General features: G+C 34.5%; 1 protein-coding gene across 1 annotated transcript in view; it reads left to right on the forward strand.

The window, feature by feature from the left end:
• Positions 1 to 27,595, forward strand: part of TRAPPC8 (trafficking protein particle complex subunit 8) — an 84,434-nt gene that overhangs the window by 23,219 nt on the left and 33,620 nt on the right. The window contains exons 6-14 of the mRNA XM_069468500.1: positions 3,004 to 3,097; positions 3,930 to 4,186; positions 4,544 to 4,659; positions 5,370 to 5,520; positions 7,696 to 7,796; positions 12,700 to 12,805; positions 19,606 to 19,737; positions 25,372 to 25,596; positions 27,125 to 27,233. Of these exons, the coding sequence (XP_069324601.1) occupies positions 3,004 to 3,097; positions 3,930 to 4,186; positions 4,544 to 4,659; positions 5,370 to 5,520; positions 7,696 to 7,796; positions 12,700 to 12,805; positions 19,606 to 19,737; positions 25,372 to 25,596; positions 27,125 to 27,233 (1,291 nt within the window). The remainder of the gene's footprint in view (positions 1 to 3,003; positions 3,098 to 3,929; positions 4,187 to 4,543; positions 4,660 to 5,369; positions 5,521 to 7,695; positions 7,797 to 12,699; positions 12,806 to 19,605; positions 19,738 to 25,371; positions 25,597 to 27,124; positions 27,234 to 27,595) is intronic.

Genomic DNA, 27,595 nt, shown 5'->3' on the forward strand with positions numbered 1-27,595 from the left:
TTTGGAGCTCATACTTCTTAGGTGGGCAGGAGTTTTTTTCTGTACCTTTCCTTTGATTTATCTTCCTTGTGAACTTTCAGGAAGTGTTATTTCTTCCTTACTTACTCCTTTCTTAACCTGGAGTCCTAGACTATGTTAATTATTGTCTGTTGGCTGAAGCAGGTGGGTGTAAGGTTTCACGTTCCATCAAATTTCTAAGGTACAGTAGTGAGCCACTTAGTAGTAATGAAATGCCAATTCCTAAGCCTAGTTCAGATAATCAAGAGCTAACTACTTTTTGTTTAGAAGGAGGAGTTTTTATATGGAAAACATACTTACATTTTGTACTGTCAAGCTATGTTATGTATTCTTTATATGATATTTAAAAAAATACCAATTATAATCAAGTTATAATTTTTGATCTGATATAAATATTGTTTAATATGTTTATTTGCCTTCTTTTTCTTTTTTTTTTTCCTTTCTTTTTTTTTTTTGGAGACAGAGTCTCGCTCTGTTACCCGGGCTAGCGTGCAGTGGCATCAGCCTAGCTCACAACAACCTCAAACTCCTGGGCACAAGCTATCCTCTTGCCTCAGCCTCCCGAGTAGGTGGGACTATAGGCGTGCACCACCATGCCCGGCTAATTTTTCCTATTCTTTTTAGTAGAGGCTAATTTTTTCTATTTTTAGTAGAGACCAGGTCTTGCTTTTGCTGGGGCTGGTCTCAAACTCCTGACCTCAAGTGATCCTCCCTCCTCGGCCTCCCAGAGTGCTAGGATTATAGGTGTGAGCCACTGAGCCCAGCCTGCCTTATTTTTCTGTCTTATATATGGAATTTTTAATCTAGATATAGTGCTATCCTGGTATTTTACTGACCTTAATATTGAGTTGACTGCTGACTTTCTTTAAAATAATGCTGCAGACCTGTCTCTGAGCAAAAAAACAGTTGGCTGTGAAGGAGTTTTAATTTTTAAAATGGTCTTTCAGAGCCATACTAAGAATAGGAACAGTACTGAAAAGTTCAATTTAGAGTCCAGCCATCTAAGGTTGTGAAAGGGAACATAGATTGGACAGTTTGAGAAATTTTAACGGAAGAGAGAGAGATCAGAAATTCTATAAGTTAGAATCCTAGAAGCCCAAGGTTGGAGAATAGTTTAAAGGTTATCTAATCCAACCCTTGTTTTTTGAACCTATGAATGACATCATCTAGTGACAGTACTTGCTATCTCCTTAAGTGACCCATTTCATGTCTGATCAGTTTGAGGATCAACCAAAAGTTTTCTCCCTTTGCTTGTACGCATTGGTCCTTTGCGGGGGACCATGTAAGTTTGCCATGATAACAACTTAAAAAATATACAGGGTTAGTTCTCATGTCCCCTTTTATATTTTTCCAGGCTAAAAATACCTAGTTTTTTTTTTTTTTTTTAAACAGGGTTTCACTCTGTCATGCAGGCTGGAGTGCAGTAGTGTGATCCTCGCTCATTGAAACCTGAAACTCCTGAGCTCAAGCAATCCTCCTGCCTCAGCCTCCCAATTACCTAGGATTACAGGCACATGCCACCATGCCCAGCTAATTTCTGTTAGTTTTTGTAGAGAAGGAGTCTCACTATTGCCTAGGCTGGTGTCCAACTCCTGGCTTCAAGCAATGCTCCCACCTCAGCTTCCCAAAGTGCTGGGATTTATGGGCATGAGCCACTGCACCTGTCTTAAATATATCTAGTTTCTGCAGCTATTTCTCAAGGGGTGGTTTCACACTTCCCTGTACTGGTCATTTTCTTCTTAAGTTCTAGTTTATATATTTCGCTCAAAGCATGATACTCAGAATAATACCTCGTATTTGCTGGTCTTGTGGAGTAGTCTCGGTATTTTTAGTTTGTTTTCCTTGTTAACTGAGAAAACAGTGCCTTTGCACAAATAAACATTGCATTGGATATTTTTTCTTTCTTTTTTTTTTTTTTTTTGAGACAGAGTCTCACTCTGTTGCCCAGGCTAGAGTGAGTGCCGTGGCGTTAGCCTAGCTCACAGCAACCTCAAACTCCTGAGTTCAAGCGATCCTCCTGTCTCAGCCTCCTGAGTAGCTGGGACTACAGGCATGCACCACCATGCCCGGCTAATTTTTTTTTTTTTATATATATTTTTAGCTGTCCATATAATTTCTTTCTATTTTTAGTAGAGATGGGGTCTCGCTCTTGCTCAGGCTAGTCTCGAACTTCTGAGCTCAAACGATCCGCCCACCTCGGCCTCCCAGAGTGCTAGGATTACAGGCGTGAGCCACCGCGCCCGGCCTACATTGGATATTTTTTCAAAACAGTTCATTCAGCATGTTCAGAATTCACTCCAACCTGCTAATACTATGTCTGTGACCCAGAAGATTTCATACCTGTCCCTCTTTTTCTTTCCACCTGAGCCATCTCTTTTTTTGTTATTCCTTACTTAAGATACATAGGCATATGCATGCGCTCAAATGAATACCTATGTATATGCATATATGTATATATGTGTATCACATATCATATAAATAGATAAACAGATACTTTGAATTCAGAAGAATTAGAGTAATAGATTGAGTGTGAAAAGGGATTTAAGAATATAGTAGGTGTGTATAATCATAACTGAAAGAGTGGAATTGGAATGTTCCTAAAACAAACAATAAATGCTTGAGGTGATGGATACCTAAATTACCCTGATTTGATTAATTTACATTGTATGCCTCTATCAAAACATCACACGTGCCCTATAAAGATGGAAAGCTATTATGAACCCATAATAATAAAAAAGAGAAAAAAAACTAAAGAGTTAAGGTTGGAAATCTTCAAAAAAAAAGAAAGGACAAGAAAGACTGTAGTAGGTAGAGTGATGGAGTAAGGGCCATAGAAGAAATTAAGAATTTGAAGGACTAGAAGAATCTCACTATAGAAAATAAATGAGGCTAATAGTTAGCAGAGCATTCATAGTTTTGATGGATTTGGTGGTTTCTTAAATATGATTAAATAACTGATAATGCTTTTTTATTTTATTTTGATAGGACTCATATGAAGATGGCCCTTGTACTATAACTTCAAATAAGAATTCTGATAGTAACTTGCTTTCATTGGATGGATTAGATAACGAAGTCAAAGGTCTTGATATTTTCTCTAAATTTCTCTCTTGATTGAAAATATGCTCTCTTGTCAAAGCATGCTAACCTTTGTAGATAAAACATGAGGGAAAATTTCATAATACAAACAGATAATGGGCAGGTTAGTTTTTCTTAAGATTTTACTGAGCTATTTGAGTTTGATTATTTTTGACATTTAAAAATTTGTTTTGTGAAAGTACTGTATCAGAGGGGATTGGATGAGAAGAAAGGGGGTAAAGGGAAGAAAAACTACCTATTTATTGGGTGCAGTGTACACTATTTGGGTGATGGGTACACTAAAAACTCAGACATCACTACTATACGATTCATCCATGTAACCAAAAATCACTTGTATCCCTAAATCTAATGAAATAAAAAAAAATAAAAGTACTGTATCAGATTTCTTTTTAAAAATTTTTGTAGAAAGTAAGGGAAGATGTGATGCACTGCATTAATTGTTTCCAGATTCACATGATTTTGAGAACGTTATGTCTGTATTTTAAATTACAGTTTTGGTAATGATAGCTCTAAAATTTTTTTGTTATAATTTTTCTTAGGGCTTAGTTGTGCTATTTAAAAGTAATTATATTATTTAAAAACTGTACTTTTCTTCATTTCCTGATTTACATGAATTTTTAAATTTCTGTTACATGTAACAAAATAAGCCTTTTAATTTGTGGTAGAGAATGTTATTTTACCTTAGACTTTTAAGATATTCTAAGATATACAGAAGATAAAGCGTTCTAGTATTCTTTTTTCCTTAGCAGTATGGTAGTATTATCACAGTTTTCTATTGCATTCTGAGAGTAAAAGAAAGATCTGTTTCTCAGTAGATGGCTTACCAAATAACTTTAGAGCCCATCCACTTCAATTGGACCAATCAAGCGATCCTTCTAACAGTATTGATGGCCCAGATCACGTAAAATCTGCTTCGTCATTACACGAAACAAAGAAAGGAAATACTGGAATAATTCATGGTGCATGTTTAACACTTACTGATCATGATAGAATTCGACAGTTTATACAAGAGTTCACATTTCGGGGACTTTTGCCACATATAGAGAAAACGATTCGGCAATTAAATGATCAGGTAAGACTTACTTGTTTGGATTAATATTTTGAAAATTTAAGTAAATAGTAAATTTAAGACTATAGTAGTATAAGTTATTTAAAGTATATGAAGTGTTTTTATTTTAAGATAGACCAATATTAGGACTTCCTAAAATTATCAGTGATGAAAAGTCTATTCAACTCTAGAAGAGGCTTATTTGTTTTCTCTAAGATTTTGCCTCTATATTAAAAATAGTTTTCTTTCAGTTAGTGTTATTAAAATGAACATTTGCTCGCTATTAAAGCTTTTTAGTTATTTAAAAATTTTTTCTTTTTTATGTAAAAGAAAAATATTAAATTCTTTATATTTGTCAACATATTTAATATTTTTTCTTAGCTAATATCAAGAAAAGGTTTGAGTCGATCTCTGTTTTCTGCAACTAAAAAATGGTTTAGTGGCAGTAAAGTTCCAGAAAAGAGCATTAATGAGCTGAAAAATACATCTGGGTTGCTGTGAGTAAAATATTATAATTTTTTTTTTCTGTATTTAACTCTGTCTGGTGCTTGACTATATGATATCCTGCCAAAAATAATTATCTCTGTGGTTTCTCAGTTTCATATTAATCAAAACTCAGGTAAATAAGAACAATGACTGTAAGTAAATTATATTAATGTTTTAAAAAACAGAGTAATTAGATATCTAAAAATAAACAAGATAAATGGGAAAGTCACTTTACTTTGAGTCTGTGTCCCTATTTATAAAAAGATGAAGTTAGATTAGGTATTCATTAATAACTCCTCTATATCTAAAATGTAATGGTTTAGTGATTCTAAGACATGGCATGTATCTAGCAAATTGTGTTTTATACAAAATCCTGTGTTAAGGGAAAATAGAATTAATCCATTTAGGATTTAAAATTTTTTTTCCTGGTTGTGTATAAGTGAGTCACCTAGAATTAACTGTTAACTTCATAATTTGGTCATGGAGAAAAATGCTTGCCTGCTGTTGAGAAGTTCCCAGGGCTATAAATACATAAAATCGCTTTATATCTCCAAATATTTTTATGAAATAGACACTCTTGTTAGAGGTAGAATTCATATAAAACAGGGTCCGTTTTCTTCATGTTCTGGAAGAACGTGTCAGCTTGTTATAGATTTTATAATTTTAATGATTTGGGGGGGGTCATAAATTATAAATAGTTTTGTTTATTTTGTATCTGCAGGTATCCACCAGAAGCACCAGAGCTTCAAATCAGGAAAATGGCTGACTTATGTTTTTTGGTGCAACATTATGATTTGGCTTACAGTTGCTATCATACTGCAAAGAAAGATTTTCTTAACGATCAAGCAATGCTTTATGCAGCTGGTGCCTTGGTTGGTATTCTGTAGTATTATAATTCCTTGTTTCTATTACTGTAAATAATTTAGAAATTTCTCTTAATGGCAGACAATCTCTAGGGGTAAAGTTGTACTCCAAGAGCATACAGTGCTTTATAGATTTTGAATTCATTTATGCTGAATTAATGGATTTCCCTCAAACTAGTTCATTAAAAGATGATCATGTATCAGGGTTGATTTCTTAATTTTGATTAGTGCCTTTTAATTTTGCATGAGTTTTCAAACTTTAATTTGAATTTCATTTTTCATTGTAGTCTAAATATAATGTGGTTTTTAGAAGATGCTTTTAGAACTTGGAAATATATTGGAAATATATTTTTAAGTTGCTTGATATAAGACTTTATATTGATGAAGAACATGTACTTTGGTGTGAGACAGTCTCTCATCTTAGGCAAGTTATTGAATATTTCTCAGCCTCAGTTTTCTCACTTGTAAAAGGTAAAAATGTTTTGTAGTAGAATGGACTGTACTGCGTAGTACCTTTTTAGGTGAAAATTATAGAAGATATTTAGTTATGTTAACTAAAAAGGTAAAATATATGTGATAGCGAAACCAATAATAGGAATTATTTAAATTTTTTTGTATTTAATCTGTCATAATTAACTGAAGGTTGAATAGATTACTCTAGTCCTTGATGATAATCTTCATAAAATGTATTAATCCATTATTATAGAATATAAGAAAAAATTGAATGGTTGATTATTGAAGATTGTGTAGTTACTTGGGGTGATCATTCTGAATGTTCTCACTGTGTCTATAGAAATTATGTTAGTTTTGTTTGTATATTGATTTAATATTCACTGCAATATTAATGCTTAATATTGATTTAATATTACTGCTAAATTGAAAAATCACTTAAAATTTGGGGCATAGTTTTCTAGCAGGATTTTTTCCCAGTACATTTTTTATTAATGTATTTATATGTAGTATATATAGTACATAGATGGTAAATATGTATTTTTGTACAATAATTATACCATATGTTCAGTATATTTTTGTACAACATAGAATTGTATGTATATTCAGTATGTACAGTAGTTAAAATATAAGAGAGTTAAAACATGATGTTGCAGAGCTATACACTATTTTGTCACATGTATATTATGATTTTTATTCTACTCATTTAATGAATTTTGGAGCAGATACTGTGCTGGGTGCTGAGGATACAGACATATTCCAAAACAGATAGGGTTCATATTATCATGACACTTACGGTCTGTCAGGTTAAAGTCTTTAATCACATTTCAGTTTTTAGATAATTACTTTTTCCCCTGTTTTGAAAAATGTTGCAAAGAAATACATTTATTTGTCCTAGAAGTAGGTATTGAGATTGTGACATTAATGGTTCCTGTCCTTCCCTTCCACCCAGTTTATGATGGTTTCCAGTTTATTTCTAGCTAAATTTTTATTAAATCTTGGTTTATATGAGAACACAAGTGTAGATGTAGTAGGATATTTTGCTAAGAGAACCAGAAACTGCATTTTAATCTTCATTTCTAAACCCTTTAACGCTACTGTATATTATTTGAATTATTAACTAAGGTCCTGGGCATGGACAATAGAATGCATTTTCAAAATGAAATTTGACATAGAAAATTTATGGTAATAAGAGGTCTAAGAAATGGTCTTTTACCTTCTATGTGATACAGGATATAAACTAGGTAATGAGCAGAGTATATTGACAGTGCAGACTCTTGTGAGCTCTGTTTTCATATTGTTGATACCAATAAGTTGGAAAGAGATGTACTTTATTTTGTTCTCTCCATATGATCTTGTCGTTGGTTTATTCTATACTCAACTGAAGGTTAGGAAAGACCAGGAGGAGGTAGTAAAAGAAATCTTAAGCCAGGCTCACTTGGTAGTATAATACATATGTACCACAACCCAAAGTGTTTACTAGGTTTTTTTGGAAATCTCATTGAAGTACTGAATGGGAAGACTTTGGAATTCAACTAGAGAATTTTAAGATGAAAAGCATATAAATATATTTTTTAAGTCTGCATTAGGCTATGAAATTTATACATAAGTATCTAGTAAAAAAAAAAAACTACTGCAACAACAGATGTCATTCCAATTTTTAGGCTTCCTGAATGCTAAGTTATAAGAATATTCTTCCTTTTCAAATACTATAAATTATGTCTTTTCCCTTAGGAAATGGCAGCAGTGTCAGCTTTTCTTCAACCAGGAGCACCTAGGCCATACCCTGCTCATTACATGGATACAGCAATTCAGACATATAGGGATATCTGCAAGTAGGTGACTATGATATTTATATTCTACCTATTTAGAGGGTAATTTGACATTTATATTGTTAATAGATATAAATAGTTCTTTATTTTTCATGCTTAAACTCCCAAATCAAGTAAATATAGTCAGAGGCAAGTTGAGGTGATTTTTTTTTTTAAGTAGTGTTTTATATTACATCTCTTTTTCTTTTCTGTTTTGTTTGGATTAGTGGTTAGAAATTTGTTATATGTAATGTTGAAGTTATATGTTACACTGAGGGATATTTGTATTATGGGGACATTTCTGACCATAACTACTGTCAAGCCAGGAATTAGCCATTTTGAATTTTACTTGTTAAATGGGCAAAACACAAAGAGTTAAATAATAGTCCAGGGGAAAAATGGGAAGTGTTTAGTATTTATAGTGAGTTCTATTGGAACTCTATAGCATAGGAGTTAGAACTCACCACCTATAAGGAGACTATGAACGGGTCCCAAAGTGGTCAGGGGAGATTACATGGGATGTTTGATGAATAGGCCTTTAAAGAAAGGTGTTTGAGATTTGATATCCATGGAGGTGTTTCAGAAATAGTGATTGGCAGGAATAATGTTTCAGATGTAGCATTACTGGTCACAGGGAATAGAGCCCTGGCTAGGTTGGAGGGTTTGTGTATATGGAAAGTAGTGGGAGATATATTTGAAAAGAAGGTTTGAGATACATTCATGTGAAGAACGATAATTGTCGTATTTTATTATTATTGTTAAGCTGTACTTAATATAAGCTGGTGAGGTGGTGAGCGCGTGTCATCCCAGGATGAGGCAGAAGGGTCCCTTGAGCCCAGGAGTTTCAATCCAGACTGGCTATGTCTCTTTAAAAAATAGAACAAAGAAGCTGTAGTTAAGATTTTTAAGTACTAGTAAATGGGAAATTACTTAGCCTTTAAGTAGTGCCTTGACATAAAAGTTATTTTTCTGAAAGGTTAATCTAACTTTTCTATTGTAGAATAGGGGCATTGGAAGACAAAGGTAGAGGCAATTTTGACCCCTATAATGTTGAATTAGAAGTTGTAGTCATAATAGCAATGTTTACAACAACATTATTAATAAAACACTAATTATTAATAACATTTATTGAGTGTTTAGCATTTGCCACTACACCTCAAGTAATTTACACACTCATTTAATCTTCACAGCAAACCTGTGAAATGGTTTTACAGATGAGGAAAGTGAAGCTTAAAAAGTTTAACTTTCTCAAGGATATATAGCTAATAGATGGTGGAGCTGGTATAAGATACTACTTCTTACACTTTTATCATCTATTCAAAAGTGTATTTATAGAGATTCTTTTTAGGAGCTATAGCCTCCTATGAAAGAGGAACCATTGAAGGAGACCGAAAAGGATGTTCAGGCCGGGCACGGTGACTCACGCCTGTAATCCTAGCACTTTGGGAGGGCCTAGGCAGGAGAATTGCTTGAGGCCAGGAGTTCAACACCAGCTTGAGCAAGAGTGAGACCCTGTCTCTACAAAAAATAGAAAAATTAGCTGGATGTGGTGGCACATAACAGCTACTCAAGAAGCTGAAGCAGGAGGATCACTTGAGCCCAGGAGTTTGAGGTTGCTGTGAGCTGTGATGACCCCATTGCACTCTACCCAGGGTGACAGTGAGACTCTATCTCAAAAAAAACAAAAAAGCGAGAGATTCAAAAGGTAGAAGAACTAGGAGAGTGAAGTACCGAGGAAGCTAGAATACTAAAAGTTTCAAAAAGTTTGAATATTCTTTCTCTGAAAAGATCTTCCTTGTCCTTGTGAAGCTCAGAATTTTTGGAGAGGGGCACACAGAATGCTGCAAAAGAAAAGGGATAATACCTAATGATCCAGATAGGCAAATCAATTTTGGCAATCCAGTTTTGTCCTCCTGTCCACAACAGCACACCTCATTTGCTTTTTCTAAATACATAATTACTGTTAACACATTATTTACCATATAATCTTCACTCTAAGTTACCATAATTGGTAAGATTATCAAGAATTTAAGGCCGGGCGCGGTGGCTCACGCCTGTAATCCTAGCACTCTGGGAGGCTGAGGTGGGCGGATCGTTTGAGCTCAGGAGTTCGAGACCAGCCTGAGCAAGAGCGAGACCCCATCTCTACTAAAAATAGAAAGAAATTATATGGACAGCTAAAAATATATATAGAAAAAATTAGCCGGGCATGGTGGCGCATGCCTGTAGTCCCAGCTACTCGGGAGGCTGAGACAGGAGGATCGCTTGAGCTCAGGAATTTGAGGTTGCTGTGAGCTAGGCTGACGCCACGGCACTCACTCTAGCCTGGGCAACAGAGTGAGACTCTGTCTCCAAAAAAAAAAAAAAAAAAAGAATTTAATAGATAATTTGGGATAAATCAGAAACACTGCATCAATTATAAATGTCAGTTTTTAAAAACTCTCCTCAAATGTAAGTAAATTTTCTTAAAATACAGAAACACAATATTTTACTTTTGTAATGCCCTTTTTTTAGAATGCCATGCTCCTACTTTTTAATCGATGAGATCCTGTTTATCTAAAAGGACTTTCTTAAATGTTTTTTCTTTTATGAAGTCATCCTTCTCTCCTTTCTCTCCCCAAATCATGATAAAAGTCATTTGTTCTGTGTTCATTCTTTCTTGCATCAGTTTCTGCTTTTAAGGTACAGATTGTGTCCTAGGAATACCTCAATCCTTGGAATTACTTCTGTGCCTGACGCAAATGATTTTTTTAAATATTGCTTGAATAAACAGATTAATAAATCCTGGACTTGTAGCCTATGACTTAGTAATTGACTATGTGGGAAAATAGGTTAGGAATCAAACACAAATAAGCAAAATGATAGTGTTAAGATTTAAGGGGAGTTTATAAAATTTGCTTAAGAAAAATGTTGAAGAACTAAACCTATGAGTAGGTGCTGGTAAATAGGAGTTAGTCTTTTGTGTTCATTAAAACAATCTTAGGTATTCACAAATACTAAGAAAAACTATGATTTATAGAAAGTTTATAACGCATCACTACAGTAATTTTTGAAAGTAGTAAATTGTATTTTTAAAATGTTATTGTTGAGAATGGCCTTCCACAGTGAGTTCAAGTTAGCAAGCTTAGGTTATAATTTGAAAGCCAAGTGATGTTTTGATACTATAAGGATTAGAAAGTAAGAAGAAAAACTTTTGCTGCTGTTTCCCAATAAAAGGATTCCATCTTGTAATTTCACAGTAAGAATGTTTTCATGTATTTTCATTATTTTCAAGAATAATAATCTAATTCTAGATTGCTGATATAGAAGTCCACAAAGAAAAATCAACTGTTAGTGTGTTTTTAGAAAGGAAATTTGTATCAGGAATAAGTCAGACAGCACTGGCTCTATGCCACCTCCACTTGAAATATCTTAATAGTACTGCCAGAGGGAAAATGCTTAAATATTCCTAAAAGTAGCCAGTAAAATGAAACATACAGAACCAGAGTTTGCAGTGAAGTAGGAGAAAGAAGTATGGGTGAAATGTTTATATTTCTTTCTGTTCCGAGCAATTTTATTTGCTGGAACTAGTTGAGTTCTAGCTTTTCTGTGTACAGGAAATATGACTTTTTTTTTTTTGAGACAGAGTCTTGCTCTGTTGCCTGGGGTAGAGTGCCATGGCGTCAGCCTAGCTCACAGCAACCTCAAACTCCTGGGCTCAAGCAATCCTTCTGTCTCAGCCTCCTGAGTAGCCGGGACTGTAGGCATGCGCCACCATGCCCGGCTAATTTTTTCTATATATTTTTAGTTGCCCAGATAATTTCTTTCTATTTTTTTAGTAGAGATGGGGTCTCGCTCTTGCTCAGGCTGGTCTGGAACTCTGAGCTCAAACCATCCTTCCGCCTCGACCTCCCAGAGTGCTAGGATTACAGGCGTGAGCCACCGTGCCTGGCCAGGAAATAAGACTTTGTTGTGTTGTTACTGTGAAATAATATGATGATAAAAAGCTGTGATGGATTATGAGAATTCTTTGAAAATTTCTTTTTAAATCATTGTTTCTTTATACAGTTGGTTCTCTGTATCCATGAGTTCTGCATCCGTGGATTTAAGTAACTGCACATAAAAAATATTAAGGGAAGAAAACACAACAATCAATAATAACAATACAACAAAAAAATACAAATGAATAAAATAAAACTATTTACATGATATTTACATCATATTAGGTATTTTAAGTAACCTAGAGGTGATTTAAAGTATATAGGAGAATTGCGTAGGCTGTATGCAAATACCATGCCATTTTATATAAGGGACTTGAGCATCCTTGGATTTTAGTGTCCCAGGGATTCTGGAATCAGGCCTCCACAATACCAAAGAACAACTGTACTTGAAAACTGTAATTAGAATCTTTTGCTGAATACATGTTAACTTTGATGTGCTAAGGTAGTGATCCCCAACTTTTTTGGCACCAGGGACTGGTTTCATGGAAGACAGTTTTTCCACAGATGGGTGGGTGGGGGATGGTTTCGGGACAATTCAAGCATCTTATGTTTATTGATTTATTGTGCAGTCAGCAGTCAAACCTCTGCTAATGGTAATCTGTATTTGCAGCTGTTCCCTAGTGCTAGCATCACCACCTCAGCTCCACCTCAGATCATCAGACATTAGATTCTCATAAGAAGCACACAACCTAGATCTCTTACATTCACAGTTTATAGTAGGATTTACACTCTTATGAGAATCTAATGCTGTTGCTGATCTGACAGAAGGCGGAGCTCAGGCAGTGACGCGATCTATGGTGATCTTCACCCACCGCTTACCTCCTGTTGTGTGGCACAGTTCCTAAGAGGCCACAGACTGGTACCAGTCCACAGCCGGAGTGTTGGGGACCACAGTGCTAAGGCATTATTATAGTGCTCATTATATTATCTTGTCTTTTTTTCTTTAGGAATATGGTATTGGCTGAAAGATGTGTATTACTTAGTGCTGAAATTTTAAAAAGCCAAAGCAAATATTCTGAGGCTGCAGCTCTTCTAATACGGTTGACCAGTGAGGTACTGAAACTGTGTAGTATTTACTATAATTAGTATTGTTCATTTTTTTAAAAAGGTGTTTCTTTTTCTTGGGAGGGTATACAAAACATAAAATTAGGGGGAAATGTCTTTGGGAATTTACAACATGGCTATTTTATTTTTTTGTTGAACTAATTTTAACTGTAATTTATAGATTGAATTGATTTTATTTACGTATTTTAAGTCTGTATTTATTTCATTTTTATTAACCACAAACATGTATTGTGCATCTTTTATGACTTAGGTTCTGTCTTGTGCATAACAGTATTTTTAAAAAATGCTTGTCCATTGTTCCTAATATAAAACTCATTCTTAAAAAGAATAATCAGGGGAATTTTTAATCTCGTTTTCAGCTAGTATGAACTTTTTAAGAAAATCTTAAGCATTTAAAAAAATTATGAATATTTCAAGAGGGAGAAAAAGTAATCCATTAATGGTTTCTGTTGAAGGTTTTACAACGGACATTATTGAGTTGCATTGACTACAGGCTTGTAAAGAATGGTAGTAATTCCAAAAAAAAAAAAGAATGGTAGTAATTCCTTTATAGGTGTGGTTAATGACACATTTTTTAGATGAATACTCAAGAACAAAATCAGACAGCTCTTTTGTTTGCCCCTTAAGTGTTAAATTACCCTAGGGTTTAAATCCCTGGATCATGCAGTTTTTGTTGTACCCACCTTTGGGGTGATCTTGTTCACTGTCATGATTCTCACTCTCAAATGTGTCTCTAACCCTGACCTTTCCTTGATCTTTTAGATTTATCTACTTCAGTGTTTCCAAGGCATCTTAAATTAACATTGATAGACTCGTAACATTTCTTACCTGATATATTTTGATCTTAAATTATGTTTTCACCAGCTGGCTCTTCATTTGCTCAAGGCAGAAACTGCTTGAGATACTCCTATATTCTCCTATCCTGATCAGTAACACAATTGTGGGGGTGGAGGTATGATTTTTTTTTCCAACCTCTTAAATATATTTTCTTTTCTTGTCTCCAACTAGTTTACTTATCTCTCTTTATTTTGTTGTTTAAATTTTTTAACTCCTCCTCCTCTTCTAGTTCATTTCCTTAATATTTTTTCTCTTGGGCTGTGGCCCTTTTTGTCTTGTTTCTCTTTATTTATTAGTCCTGATACCACTTGGGTACTTCAGGTAGTTTTTTCACAATAACCCCTTATCTCTGTTCTCCCTCATATAATGCTGTAAAACCTGACTTGTTATATTATATTGCATTAGAAAATATGTTTAAGCCGTTAACTCCTTGAGGGCAGAAAACTAGCTTTCTACATTTTTATCCCCAGTGCCTACCTAACACTATGCATGGCACATGGTAGATGCTCTATAATAATGTTGAGTGAGCTGTGAACCATTCTTCTACAGTGGTTTCTGTAAGATCTAACTAGTTAGGCTCAGGGGTTATATTTAAAATGTTTAATAATTGTTATTGCATGGACACCAACCAACTAATATGAACAGATGGCAGTTATAAACTATTTGTTAGAGCTGGATATAGGTTCTTGAGTGTGTAGCTCTTGTCTATTACAATAAATAATCTTAACTTGCGTTTGAATGTGTTGCTGTGTTTTCAACCTAAGGGTTATCAGTGAGTTTAAAAATATTTATGGTTCAGGAGCTTGAATAAAATTTCTTTTTTTTCTCCTTGCTTAAATGCTTTTACTTGCCATTCTGTCCCCATACATGAATAAAATTTCTTCAGAGCAAAGTTTTCTGTCTGCATTATAACCTTGTTATATTTTTTTAAATCATTCTTACATTATTTCTGAATCTTTGTTTTTACTTACCTTTCTCAATTCTGAAGAATTTATTTTGTCATGAAAGTCTAGACAATATGTCATTGTCATTTACTGCCTTGGGGGTGGGAGGTAGGTGCATCTACCCAGAAATTGTGATTCTCAATTGCCTTTTCTGCTATACTTTTCATAAATATCTTCACGATAACTCAAAAGTAATGATTGCTGGGCATAATGTGTATAAAATTATGTTAAAACTTAACCAATAATTTGCATTTATTGTATGTATTTTGTTAAATGGAAAGGCATTATGATATCATGAAAAGCGCACTGGTCTTGAAGACAAAGAACTGTGTTACATACTCTTGACATTCATGAATTGTGTTTCCCAGATTTTTGCTTATACCATTATAGTCAAAAACAGTTATGAGGCCCAAGGGAAAAGAGTTGTGCTTTGATAATTTGGGGACTGCACATTTATGGTCAGGTGGCTCTTAATCTTGTTTTATGCCCTGGGATTCTCAGAATGACAGAGCAAACACAGCTTAATGATAAAACATACCATATTTATCACTACATAAGATATAACTGAATTTGGTGCTTAAAACATCTCCACTTGTGTCTGTTTCTGTGTTGAACACTTATTTTGGTCTTACAACCTATTTTGTCTGTTGCTGCATTTAAATATGTTACATCAGTTTCTAGGGCTACTAACAGTGGTTTTTTTAATAAGTTTCTTCAGCTTGGGAGGAACTGTTCCTATGGGAAATTTATCAGCTGATAGCACCTTTTGTATTAACTTCACAATCATGCAAGGAAGAAATCTTAAAATCTTAGTCCCTTTCTTTGTTTGAAATTTGATTCAGTTAAGTAGCTGCAACTGGTGCCTGTTTCAGCTATGTTTTTATTGAAGTATTTTTTTTTTTTTTTCTTTTTTTTGAGACAGAGTCTCACTTTGTTGCCCAGGCTAGAGTGAGTGCCGTGGCGTCAGCCTAGCTCACAGCAACCTCAGACTCCTCTGCTTAAGCGATCCTACTGCCTCAGCCTCCTGAGTAGCTGGGACTACAGGCATGCGCCACTATGCCTGGCTAATTTTTCTATATATATTTTTAGTTGTCCATATAATTTCTTTCTATTTTTAGTAGAGACGGGGTCTCACTCTTGCTCAGACTGGTCTCAAACTCCTGACCTTGAGCGATCCACCCGCCTCAGCCTCCCAGAGTGCTAGGATTACAGGCGTGAGCCACCACGCCCGGCTTGAAGTATTTATTGAGGTCTCAGCCTCAGGTTATTTTTTTTTTTTTCCTATATATGTCCTCATATTTTTAAGTTATTGTTGCCTTTTCAGCTTTTGTTAAAATTATCTCTTGGTTGTGAGCAAAAATTCTATAGCCTGGAGTTCTTGCTGAAGTGGTATCACAGATTTTTTTTTTTCCTTAGTTCCTTATAGAACATACATAACAGACTTGTTATAGGTATGAACTACTAATATATTACAATTTTATTCTCTAGTTCATTGAAAGCCTCTCCTTTCTGGATAAAACCATCACTTTTTAAAATCCTTTTGTTTCTCTTCCAACAACACTGATTAACAGTTGTCATTCTTTTCAGGGCTATTTTTTTTTTTTTTTTACCACAAAGCAATGTTTTTCCACTTTGGGTGTCACAACAAAAGATAGAGTCTAATGAATAAAGTTGCAGTGAGATATGAAAACGGCATTTACCTCTAGAAACTGATACTTAGTCAACAGTCTGTTGCATGCCAGAGTCAAAATTTTGTTTCAGCTAAATTAATACATGCCATGGATTTCCAGATCTATCCTGAATTGGTCAGTCCTTGAGTGTTACCTTTAAGAATGCTGAGGGTTTATTGGGCTGGTTCTCAACTAGATTGTACATTAGAATCATTTACAAACCATCAAAGATACCCAGGGTATATTCGTATCTCAATTAGAAAGAATGTCCAGGATTGCTGCCCACCCAAATTTTGCAGTTTAATGGAACGTCATAGGCAATTTAGAAATACATATATTTATGCTGTGTGTGTGCACACACACATGCATGCTAAGAATAAACATAAAACATTTATAGGACTTAAAGCAAAAAACTGAGACTCTTTTGAGAAGTCTAAGTGAAATTCTGAAATAGAAGAAATTGTTAGGGGGAATTACCAGTTCTAGATATTAAAATATGGGGCTGCAGACATTAAAACTGTTTTCAGTGGTAAGACTAGTTGGCTAATGGACTATAATGGGAATTTAAATACTGCATATGATTAAGGTATTTAAAATCAGTGGAGAGAGCTAGGTTATTCACTAAATGGTATTGTGACATCTAACCTGCCATGGGATTGAATTCCTACATTTTTCATGACATGATAATATGTTATACCTTGATTAATAAGAAAAACCAGTACGATGCAAATACGTATGTATACATATACATACATATGTATACCTAGAAGAAAATTGCTAAGAGAGCATTTTTTAAAATCTAGGAATAATATCCTTTCTAGTTTAATGCGGTATCTTGAAGCTGTAAAGTCAAAGACAGTATGCTGGACTACAAAAGAATAAACTCTTTCATGTCAAAACTGGGAAGCACTATTTGCAAAATGTATGACAAAGGACTAATACTGCATATACAAAGGGCTCTTACAAACCAGAAAATCACAGAAAACCATTCACAAAAGAGGATAAACAGGCAATTCACAGAGAAAGTAGAGAGGTCCCCTAAACCTATGAAAAGATTAACAGCCTTACTATTAAAGAAATATATGTGAAGGAATAAGTTATCATTTTTATTTTATTAGGTAAAAACTGAAGAAAAGATTTTTTGTCTGAGTAGAGTGGAACACATGCACTCTCATTCTCTTTTGATGAGAATATAGGAAATACTTTTTTGTAGCAATTGAATTTGAAGTAGTATATACATAGCTTTCATTAACTTAACAGTTCTACTTCTAGAAATTTGTCTAATAAAAATGTTTGAATAATTATTCTAAAATGTTTTTAGAAAAATACTATCAAAGCATTTTATGTAGTAACAAAAATATGAAACAATATTTAATCAATTGGAGACCATGTGAATAAGTTGTAGTAACTTTAATATAATAGGATATAATATAGCTTTAAAAGAAATGAGAAATATAGATGTCGTAGGTGTCTATGATATTAAGTGAAAAAAGCAAGACAGTATAATATCACTTATGTATAAAAAAGTATGTGTATTTTTTAAATTCATATGTATTAGGCATGTAAGCACATACATACATGTGTACATATTAATATATGTGTGTATGTATATATGTATATGTGTGTGTGTGTGTATGTATAGAGGGAGGAGCAGAGAGAGGAGTAACCAACACACCAAGCTGGAAACAGTAGTTATGTTTGGCAAACGAAATCAAGCATGAGATGGGAAAGAAAGACATTCACTTTTTTCTTCAAATTTTCTTTCTTTCTCTCTTTCTTTTTTCTTTTTTTTTTTCTTTGAGACAGAGTCTTGCCCTGTTGCCTGGGCTTTTGTGCAGTGGCATCATCATAGCTCACTGCAACCTCAAACTCCAGGGCTCAGGTGATCCTCCTGCCTTGGCCTCTGGACTAGCTGGGACTATAGGCGTGTGCCACCACGCCCCTTTTTTCTATTTGTAGAGATGGGGTCTCACTCTTGCTCATGCTGGTCTCAAACACCTGGCCTCAAGCAGTTCTCCCACCTTGGCCTCCCAAAGTGACAGGATTATAGGCATGCACCACAGTTCCTGGCTCTGTTTGTTTGGTTTTTAAAGAGTCTGTATTATTTAAATAATTTTTAAAAGAAATATTTTTCTAAAAAATAGAAAAGTAAGCTCCAAGCTCTCCCAAATGATTCTGATGGAAACTCTTGGTTAAGAACCACTCATTACTGATCATTTAGTTTTTGTCATGAGAGGTTTGAAATAGTTAATATAGCTGCCATTTACTGAATGCTTTCTAGATGATTTCCTCAGATGTGTTTGAGCTCCAGTATAATTTTGTGATTGCTGCAGAGATAGTTTATAATAATCAGTGGTCTATGAACACTTTTTGATATAACTATGATTTGTTGAAATTATTGCATTTAAAGTCAATGTTTTCTGTTTTCAACTTTCCCTGGGGAAAATAATGGCAGCAGAACACATGGAAGGGCATGGTAAGTTCAGCTTGAGAATAGTTGAAAACCTAGAGAAAGTTTTGGTGAAAATGTTGTTGATACTTAATCAGCAACCTCAGTACTTTCTGTTATTTGAAAAGTGATGACTCTTTCAGTTGAAAGGTTGTCCTTATGGATGATGATGTAAATGTAGTATGTGGTTTTTGTAGATGCTGTGTTCTGAGGGTCTGTTGAAGTGGAAACTAATTTGCATTGTACTGTTTGCTAAAGTAATAACAGGTGAAAAGATTATCTTTGAAGGGGAAGCCTTCTGAAATTTTTAATGAAAAGTGGTTGATTTGGTCCTCTTGAATTACAGCAAAAATTGAGGATTCCTTTAAATACAGTAAAACTTTACAGAGAATATAATAGTAGATTAGATTATTTTATAATCTATGCACATTCTGTTTTATCTTTCTTTTTTTCTTTGATGGATGGAAACATGCTAACAGATCATTTTCCAGAAGAAATTAAATTGGTGTAAATCTGTTTTTTTCTATCCCCTGTGTTTTCTGGTTCATCTTTAATCACTATGCCTGTATTAAATTAATAGTTTATATACCTTTTTGCCATTTGAGAAGGAATTGCTTCAGAGATTTGTTACATGGTACATATCATAACCAGATACTTGGTTTTTATGAAAAGCAAAATATTTCATGGTAGAGGATTTTTAAGACTTTTTTAAAAAAAAATTATTGTTTCTTGGAAGAAAGAATCAAGATTGGTTTGCTCCTGATCTCTGCCCTCATAAATTCTAAGTTAAACATTGGATATGCTATATATTAAGAAAGTAAATATTTTTTCACTATTTTTTTTACTTTTAATTTTGTGAAACTTTTTTTTCTTTTAAACATTGAATAGGATTCTGATCTTCGAAGTGCACTTCTTTTGGAACAGGCAGCACATTGCTTTATAAACATGAAGAGTCCTATGGTCAGAAAATATGCATTTCATATGATACTGGCAGGCCATCGGTTTAGTAAAGCAGGTCAGGTGAGTGCATTTTCTTTACAATGAAAAGTTGTTATTTATTTATTTGTTTTATAAATGCATGTCATTTGTTACTTTTTTATGATTTAAAATTAATCCTAAAAACTAAAATAAATTTTGTTCTGAGGCAGTGTGTTACATTGGTAAAGGCATGAAGTTTGGATTTAGATAACTCTGGGTTTAAATCTTGATCTTCTACTCAAAACTCGAGTTTGGTCAAGTTACTTCTTTGAGCCACAGTTTTTTTATTTATAAAATTTGTGATTTTATCCAAATTTTTGTGAGGTTAAACCAAATCATATATATGGAAGGGCCAGATAGACTGTATGTATTCAAGTAGGGATAAACTCTTCTCCACGTTAGCTCTGATCTTCTTTTGTTTCTCAGAGCGTTTTATATTGATATTCACTAAATATTTAATGTATAGAAATCTTCTCTTTCGTGTCTCTGGAAGCAGTTGTGTTTCTGGGATCTTTATTGATTTAGAGAGATTTCTCCAGCCCCAGTTTTCCTTATAAGCAGTAGTTGGAGAGAGCTTTTCTTTGCTGGAGGCTGCAAGTAGCAGCAGGGAGGTAGTGATTTACTATACATTTAAATAGAAATGTAGACTGAATAATCATCCTGCATTTTGGAGACTATCCTAGCAGCTGAACATATACCCATAAAATTATTATGGTTTTAGGGAGCTTTTGATCTAGTAGAGGAGTATGAGGATTTTTTTTAAATGTAGTTAATATGAATTTATATGAATATACCTACATTTTATAAGTCTTTGCTAACCAAAACATGCCATTGTTTTGTACTTTCTTTGTACCTATTTCAAAGATACCTGAAATAGGTACAAAGAAGTAAAGATGTTCAAAAATTAGCCTCAATTTCATGTAAAAATACCATAATTTTTTAAAAAACCAACGTTACAAAATTGGGTTCCTCCCTCTATTTTTGGAACTTGTGGAAAGTTAGAAAATATGTGGAATTGCTTTACATTAAAGAAAACCTATAAATACTTCTATAAAGTTAAATGTCTTTTATAATAATTGATACACTCCATGAATTAGAATTTCTCAGGCTCTAAAGTTGAAAAAAATGTTAAAAACCGTAACTACTATTTTCACAGCTTTTTTTCCATAGTAAGTGCAAGTGCATCTGAAGCATGCTAGCCTGCTGTTTATCTCTGCTTAAAAGTTTTCTATTCAAAAAATGGCAAAATGTATTAAGCATGAGGTTTCTTCTGCTTGAAAGAAAGCAGAATGGTCCATTGTCTCTTATTGAAAATAAGTCGTCATTTTTTCACATCTTTCTCCACTTTTGTGCACGGTTTTATTTGTAAGAATGGGAATGTCATTGAAATTGGAAACAGCTGCGAGTGTTTACCGTCCCAAATTATAAGGCATATTGCTTCTAGGAAATGCCTAACAAGTTAAAAATGCTACATTTGTGGTAAGTTGAGATACACTTGCTACCTGGCCTCATAATCATCTTCTAACTGTAGTTACCCTGTGGAGTTAATGATTCAGGGTAGCTGGGTTTGCTATTTCATGACCACTCTGTACATTCCCAAACCCAAGAAAGCTCTTTCAAAAATAGTACATTACGTAGAAACCTGAGAATATGACTAGACATGCAGATCTATTGGAAAAGTCAATACATTATACATACTATTGAAATTGGTCAAGAACAGTATCTTCCTTAGAAGATAGGACATATAGAACACATAAAATTCTAAGGCTAAGTTGTTTCTGAAAAGCACCAACTTTTCATGACATTTCCATTAAAATCAGGGGTGTGTTGGTAGGGATGAGAGAGGAGATTATATAGTAATGCCATTTCTCCTAGTTCTCTCTTTCTTTGACAGTTCATGCTGAATTGCTTATTTTGCCCCAGAAATTTTTTATAGTTCAATTTTTTCCCATTAAGAATATCAGCAAGTAAAGGACATTTAAAAAGAGAACTGGCATGAAAGTTTAAAGTCAGTTTAAAAAAAAATTAGGGAAGTGCTCGGGAAGGGTAATGTGATTTGATTGGACAATCATTCTTTTTGTTCTTTCTTTAAAGGGCAGACTTTATTTTTATTTTTTATTTTTTTTACATCATGCAATGATTAGTTTTATGTGTCAAAAAGGCAGATTTTAAAACCTTGTTACCTCTTTAGTTATTTTTCCAAAAAGTCTTTAAAAATGCATTGAACTTGACACTTAGACACATTTAGTTGTTTCTATATATCTGTCAGTTTTAAGACCGTCTGTATTCCTTTACTAAATGCTAAGTAGAGATTAGGATTTTTTTCCTCCAAGAAATATCACTTAAAAATTATTTTGAAACAATCTCAGACTTCTAGAAAAGTTGCAAGTACAGTTCAGAAATTTTTGTTTCTTTTTTTTAGCCAGTAAAATTTAGCTGTTGGGGGGTTGGATACCAACTTTAGTGACACTGATGTTAATAAGTTCTGATAACCCACTACCATTGGACCAGCCCAGAAATTTTTGTTTACCCAAGACATTTGAGAGAGAGTTAAGTTGTTTTACTTGGTGCCCTCTTACTCCCAAATACTTCAGGATATGTTTCTTATTTCCTAGAAACAAGAACTTTCTCTTATATGACTGTAATACAGCCATCACAATCAAGAAATTGGCATTGATACAGTGCTACTGTGTAATCCTCGAACCCCATTCAGGTTTTGACAGTTATCCCTTAAATGTTCTTTATCGAAGGACATAGGATCCTTTGTCCTTTTTTAGTCAAAGGATCCTTTGACTTCATGACTTCTGCACTTTTGAGGATTACAGGCCAATTATTTTTGTAGAGTGTCCCTCAAATTAAGGTTCTCTGAAATCTTCCTCATGTTGAAATTCAAATTGGGTATCTTTGTAGGAATATCACAGAAGAAAATAATATATACTCATTGCATGTTATGAAGTGGCAGAGATTATTTTGATTTGATTTCATTATCCCTTAATCAAGAAAACATTTCTTTAAAAAACAACCTACAGAGACAATTCTGACTATACCTGGTACAAAGTTTGTAGCCTCCCCTTTGGAGGACAATGAGTATTTTGGTACCAAATCCCATTTTTTTAAGGTGGAGGTTGTCTGAGTTCATAGGGTGGCAATGATATGTAATTAACACTGAATATCTGCTTGTGGTTGTGATAGGATGAAGCAGTGGGCAAAAGAAAAGAATGCCAAAGTCTATCACTACCAAACAAACTAAAGAGTTGTTTAAAAATGTGTATATATATATAAGAATATATATACACACTTATGCCATATACTCACATATGCAGTTTTAGCACACACTGGGTATTTCCATTCAGCCCGATGCAGTGGTTATAAAAAGGGATGACCATAAACAAATTAGATTTCATAAAACAGATCTCAGTTAAAAGCTAACAACCAAGCCTCTAACTCTAATCCATGACTCTGTATGCTACTACTCTGGAAATTCCCAAATGGTTTTTCACAAAGTCATTATTTCTGATTTCTTGTACTTCTTGCCTTTGGACAAAGCAGGTTCTGGCTTGTTTCAGGACCTGCTGGTTTTTTGACTGCAATTGCCCTTCGCTTCTTTTGGGTTTTTCCTATCTGGTTAATTCCGGCTCTCATTTGAGATTCCTGGTATTGGAAATCAGCTTTCAATTTTGTAATCCTATTTCGTTTTTCTAAAATCATTTGATTGTTTTGATGGAGCATCTTCTTCAGAGTGTCCATGTCTTCCATTAGTTGAGTAGTGTTGGTGGAGTGGTAAGTACCTAGTGAGTCCAGAGCCAGACATGGAGACGAGCTCTCTGTTAATTGTGATTGACTGAAACATGGACCTTTTTCTCTGGGTAGGATTTATTTATTTTTATACACACACATACATACATACATACATACATAAGAAAGGGTTGCAGCCTGCAGGCCGGGAAGCAATAGCCTCAGGCAAAAGCTGAGAACATGTACTTCCTGGGATTTTATTTTAATGTAAAGATATGGGACGTCTTTTCTGGTTGTTACAATGGCTGCTACCCACTCTATTATCTATCTTCTTGGTGACTGACATTCGATAACTGCTTTCATGCATTTTCTGCTTTTTTGGTTTTCTATAGGATGTACTTTGTTTAGTGTGTATGGTCAACATGACTTTCCTATTTCCCCCCTTTTGGTCATCTTTTCTGTCATACTACTGCTTGCACTGCTACAAGAGTGGTGGTCTGTGTGTCTCTCTGTTTTTTTAATTGATATATAATAAATATACCTATTTTCAGGATATATGACATAATTTAATACATTCATACAGTTTGTAAAGGTCAAGTAAGTGCACCTTAAATATTTGTCTTTATGCTGGAACCATTTGAATTCTTCTCTTCTAGCTATTTTGAAATGTACGATGGATTATTGTAAACTACAGTCACCCTACTGATCTGTCTAACACTAGGTCTTATTTCTATCAAACTGTATATTTGTACCTATTAATCAACTTCTTTTCATTGCTCCCCCACCCCCAGCCTCTGGTAACCACGAGTCTACTCTCCATCTTCATGAGATTCACTTTTTTAGCTCCCACATATAAGTGAGAACGTGTAATAATTGTCTTTTTATGTACCTCTTTTGTACACTGGTGACAATGCCATAAATGTTGCAGTCTTATTGCAGTCCTTATGAGGTTTTGGCATTACTTGTGATTTTCCATTCTGAATGTATTTCATATATATCATATTGTTTTTAATCTCTTACTGTTCTCAGTCCTGCAGTAGATGCACTGAACAACAGGAAGTACATCTTGACACTTGCAGACAGCACCTTAAATAGAAAGCCATGATAACACCTGATGCTGGCAGGGAACTCTGCCATGTCATGCCTTGGCAGTGCTCACTGTGCTGCTGTCCTAGCCTACTGATTTATCTGAACGATGTGAGACATAACCACTTGGTGGTCACAGCACTGGCCAGTGATTTGTAGCGGGCAGGCAGCTTGGGGTTAGCATGGCTGGACCAATATGTGAATTTTTGATATAGAAAAAGAGTTGACTTATGTAATTTATCATGTAATCTGTACTTTGTTACATACAACATATGAGGCCACATAAATTCAACACAAGTCTTTGTATCTGAGAGAAAAAAGTTGACAGAAGTGTTTATTATTTTACTTGATAGGAAAAAATTCGTTGAAAACATAGCATGCTTCTAGTTAAAGTGTGAGAACATTTTTGCATAATATTAGCGAAATCTGCCCATTTAGATGTTGAAAATTCTTTGTTTATATATACTCTGCCTTTTTCTAGAAAGAATTTGAGGTATATAAAGCCACATTGAGAGGTGAGCCTCTGAAGTGGATGTTTTTTAAGATGCTGCTCAGAGAAATAGGGGGGAGATATCCAGACAGTCTGGGTTCCCTTTCCCTTGCTTCTCCTTCTCTCCCTCCCCCACTGTAAAAACACACACGCACACAAACACAAACACACTTTGGATAGCTCAGGAAACTTAAATCTATAAGATATTCCATTTATAATTCATAAATGTTAGTTTCACTTTCCTCATCATCCAAGTCTCTGTTAGAGGAGGAACCAGCTACTTGATTTGTATATGTGTATATTTATTTTTTCTAGTCCAGGGAAAATTTGGATTATAACACTTTGTTTTATCTCTTTTCTTACAGAAAAAGCATGCTTTACGTTGCTATTGTCAAGCCATGCAAGTTTACAAAGGAAAAGGCTGGTCTCTTGCAGAAGATCACATTAACTTCACTATTGGGCGCCAGTCCTATACTCTTAGGCAACTGGACAATGCTGTTTCTGCTTTTAGGCATATTTTAATCAATGAAAGTAAACAATCTGCTGCTCAACAAGGGGCCTTCCTCAGAGAATATCTTTATGTTTACAAGGTGAACACTTATTTTCAGGGGAGAAATTAAAATTGTATTTCAGCAGAAAGCATATGCATTACCATCTTCTAGCAGTCTACTAAAATGGATTTATTAGAATATGTGTAACTATCTGTCATAATAACATCGTGGCAGGCTAGGCTTCTTGGTCACAGAATTTTGGCCAGGCATGGTGGCTAACTCCTGTAATCCCAGCACTTTGGGAGGCTGAGGCAGGAGGATTACTTGAGGCCATGAGTTTGAGACCAGCCTGAGCAACATTGGGAGACCTCATTGCTACAAAAAATACAAAAATTAGGCCGGGCGCAGTGGTTCACGCCTGTAATCCTAGCACCCTGGGAGGCCGAGGTGGGCGGATCGTTTGAGCTCAGGAGTTCGAGACCAGCCTGAGCAAGAGCGAGACCCCATCTCTACTAAGAATAGAAAGAAATTATATGGACAGCTAAAATATATATATAGAAAAAATTAGCCGGGCATGGTGGTGCATGCCTGTAGTCCCAGCTACTCAGGAGGCTGAGACAGGAGGATCGCTTGAGCTCAGGAGTTTGAGGTTGCTGTGAGCTAGGCTGATGCCACGGCACTCACTCTAGCCTGGGCAACAGAGTGAGACTCTGTCTCAAAAAAAAAATAAATAAATAAAATAAAATACAAGAATTAGCCAGGCATGGTGGCATGTGCCTGTAGTACCAGCTACTCGGGAGGCTGCGGTGGGAAGATTACTTGAGCCCAGGAGTTTGAGGTTGCAATGGGCTATGATGGTACCACTGCACTCCAGTCTGGGCAAAAGAATGCGACTCTGTCTGTTTAATATTTCAATAAAAATTTGATTTGTGGCTGTTCTTGGAATCTTAAAAAAAAAAATGCCACAAGTTTTCTGGACTATTTCTTTATCATATTTTTACAGGAGCACAACCAATTTTATAATTTGTTTTAAGTGGGTCCTCCTACCATCCTTTGGAGACATACATTCTTTTCCTTATAAAAGATGAGGAGGTATGGTTCTATGGGAAGCACACAAGCTATACAAGCTATTTTGGTGTAATTCAGAAAAATTAACAGAAAGAATATTTCACTGAGGTAGGAGGATAGAAAATATAAAGCATTGTTTTATAGAAAATATGGGAAGTTGTAATTTTTTTTCCCAAGGCCTGTGAATAGTGAATATTGTATCCATCCATTAGACTTTATTAATTTAAAATTATATGAGTTAGAATTTTGGCAGATAGTATGCTGTAATGAGTCACAGCTTTATTCAGCTAATTAGTTCTCTGAATGTTAAACTTCTAAATGTTATTGTGGTAAGTACTTAGGAAGATTCTCTTGAGGTAGAATAAATGATATCTAAAGTTCTTCTCAGCCTTAAAATTTTATGACTCTGATGTATTAAATAAAACTAGTAAATATGTATCTTAATATTCTTACTTAACATGTTTTTAATACCTTGTGCTTTTAAAAATGAGGAAGCATATATGAAGAAAATATGGTTTTCTAAAGAACTATTTTTTGTTTGCTTTTATATTTCCCCCAGAATGTAAGTCAGCTCTCACCAGATGGTCCTTTACCACAGCTTCCTTTACCGTATATTAACAGTTCAGCAACACGGGTTTTCTTTGGCCATGATAGACGACCAGCAGATGGTTAGTAAAAAGTTTTATTTGGCCTAGTTACCTAATGACTTTTTTTTTTTTTTTTTTAGTTTTTTTTTTTTTTCCTTTCTCCATTTAAAAAACGATGTATGGTTGAATATTTGAAAATAAATAACTGTATACCACTTCACCTGTTTTCCTGCCATCAATACTTCAGTGTTGTTCCTTTCAATCTTAAAAGCTTAAAACAATAAAAACAAAACTGTTGTAATTGCAGCAGCTGTTCTCACATAAAAAGTGCTCATGGTATTATATAATCTTGACAAACATTTTTAATATTTGTAAGATGTTCCAGTCAATGCATATAAAATACTTTAACATTTACTTATTATATAGGTAGATTGTTTCCATCT

This window comes from Eulemur rufifrons, chromosome 5 (genome assembly GCF_041146395.1).
Source record: "Eulemur rufifrons isolate Redbay chromosome 5, OSU_ERuf_1, whole genome shotgun sequence".
Classification (NCBI taxonomy): Eukaryota; Metazoa; Chordata; class Mammalia; order Primates; family Lemuridae; genus Eulemur; species Eulemur rufifrons.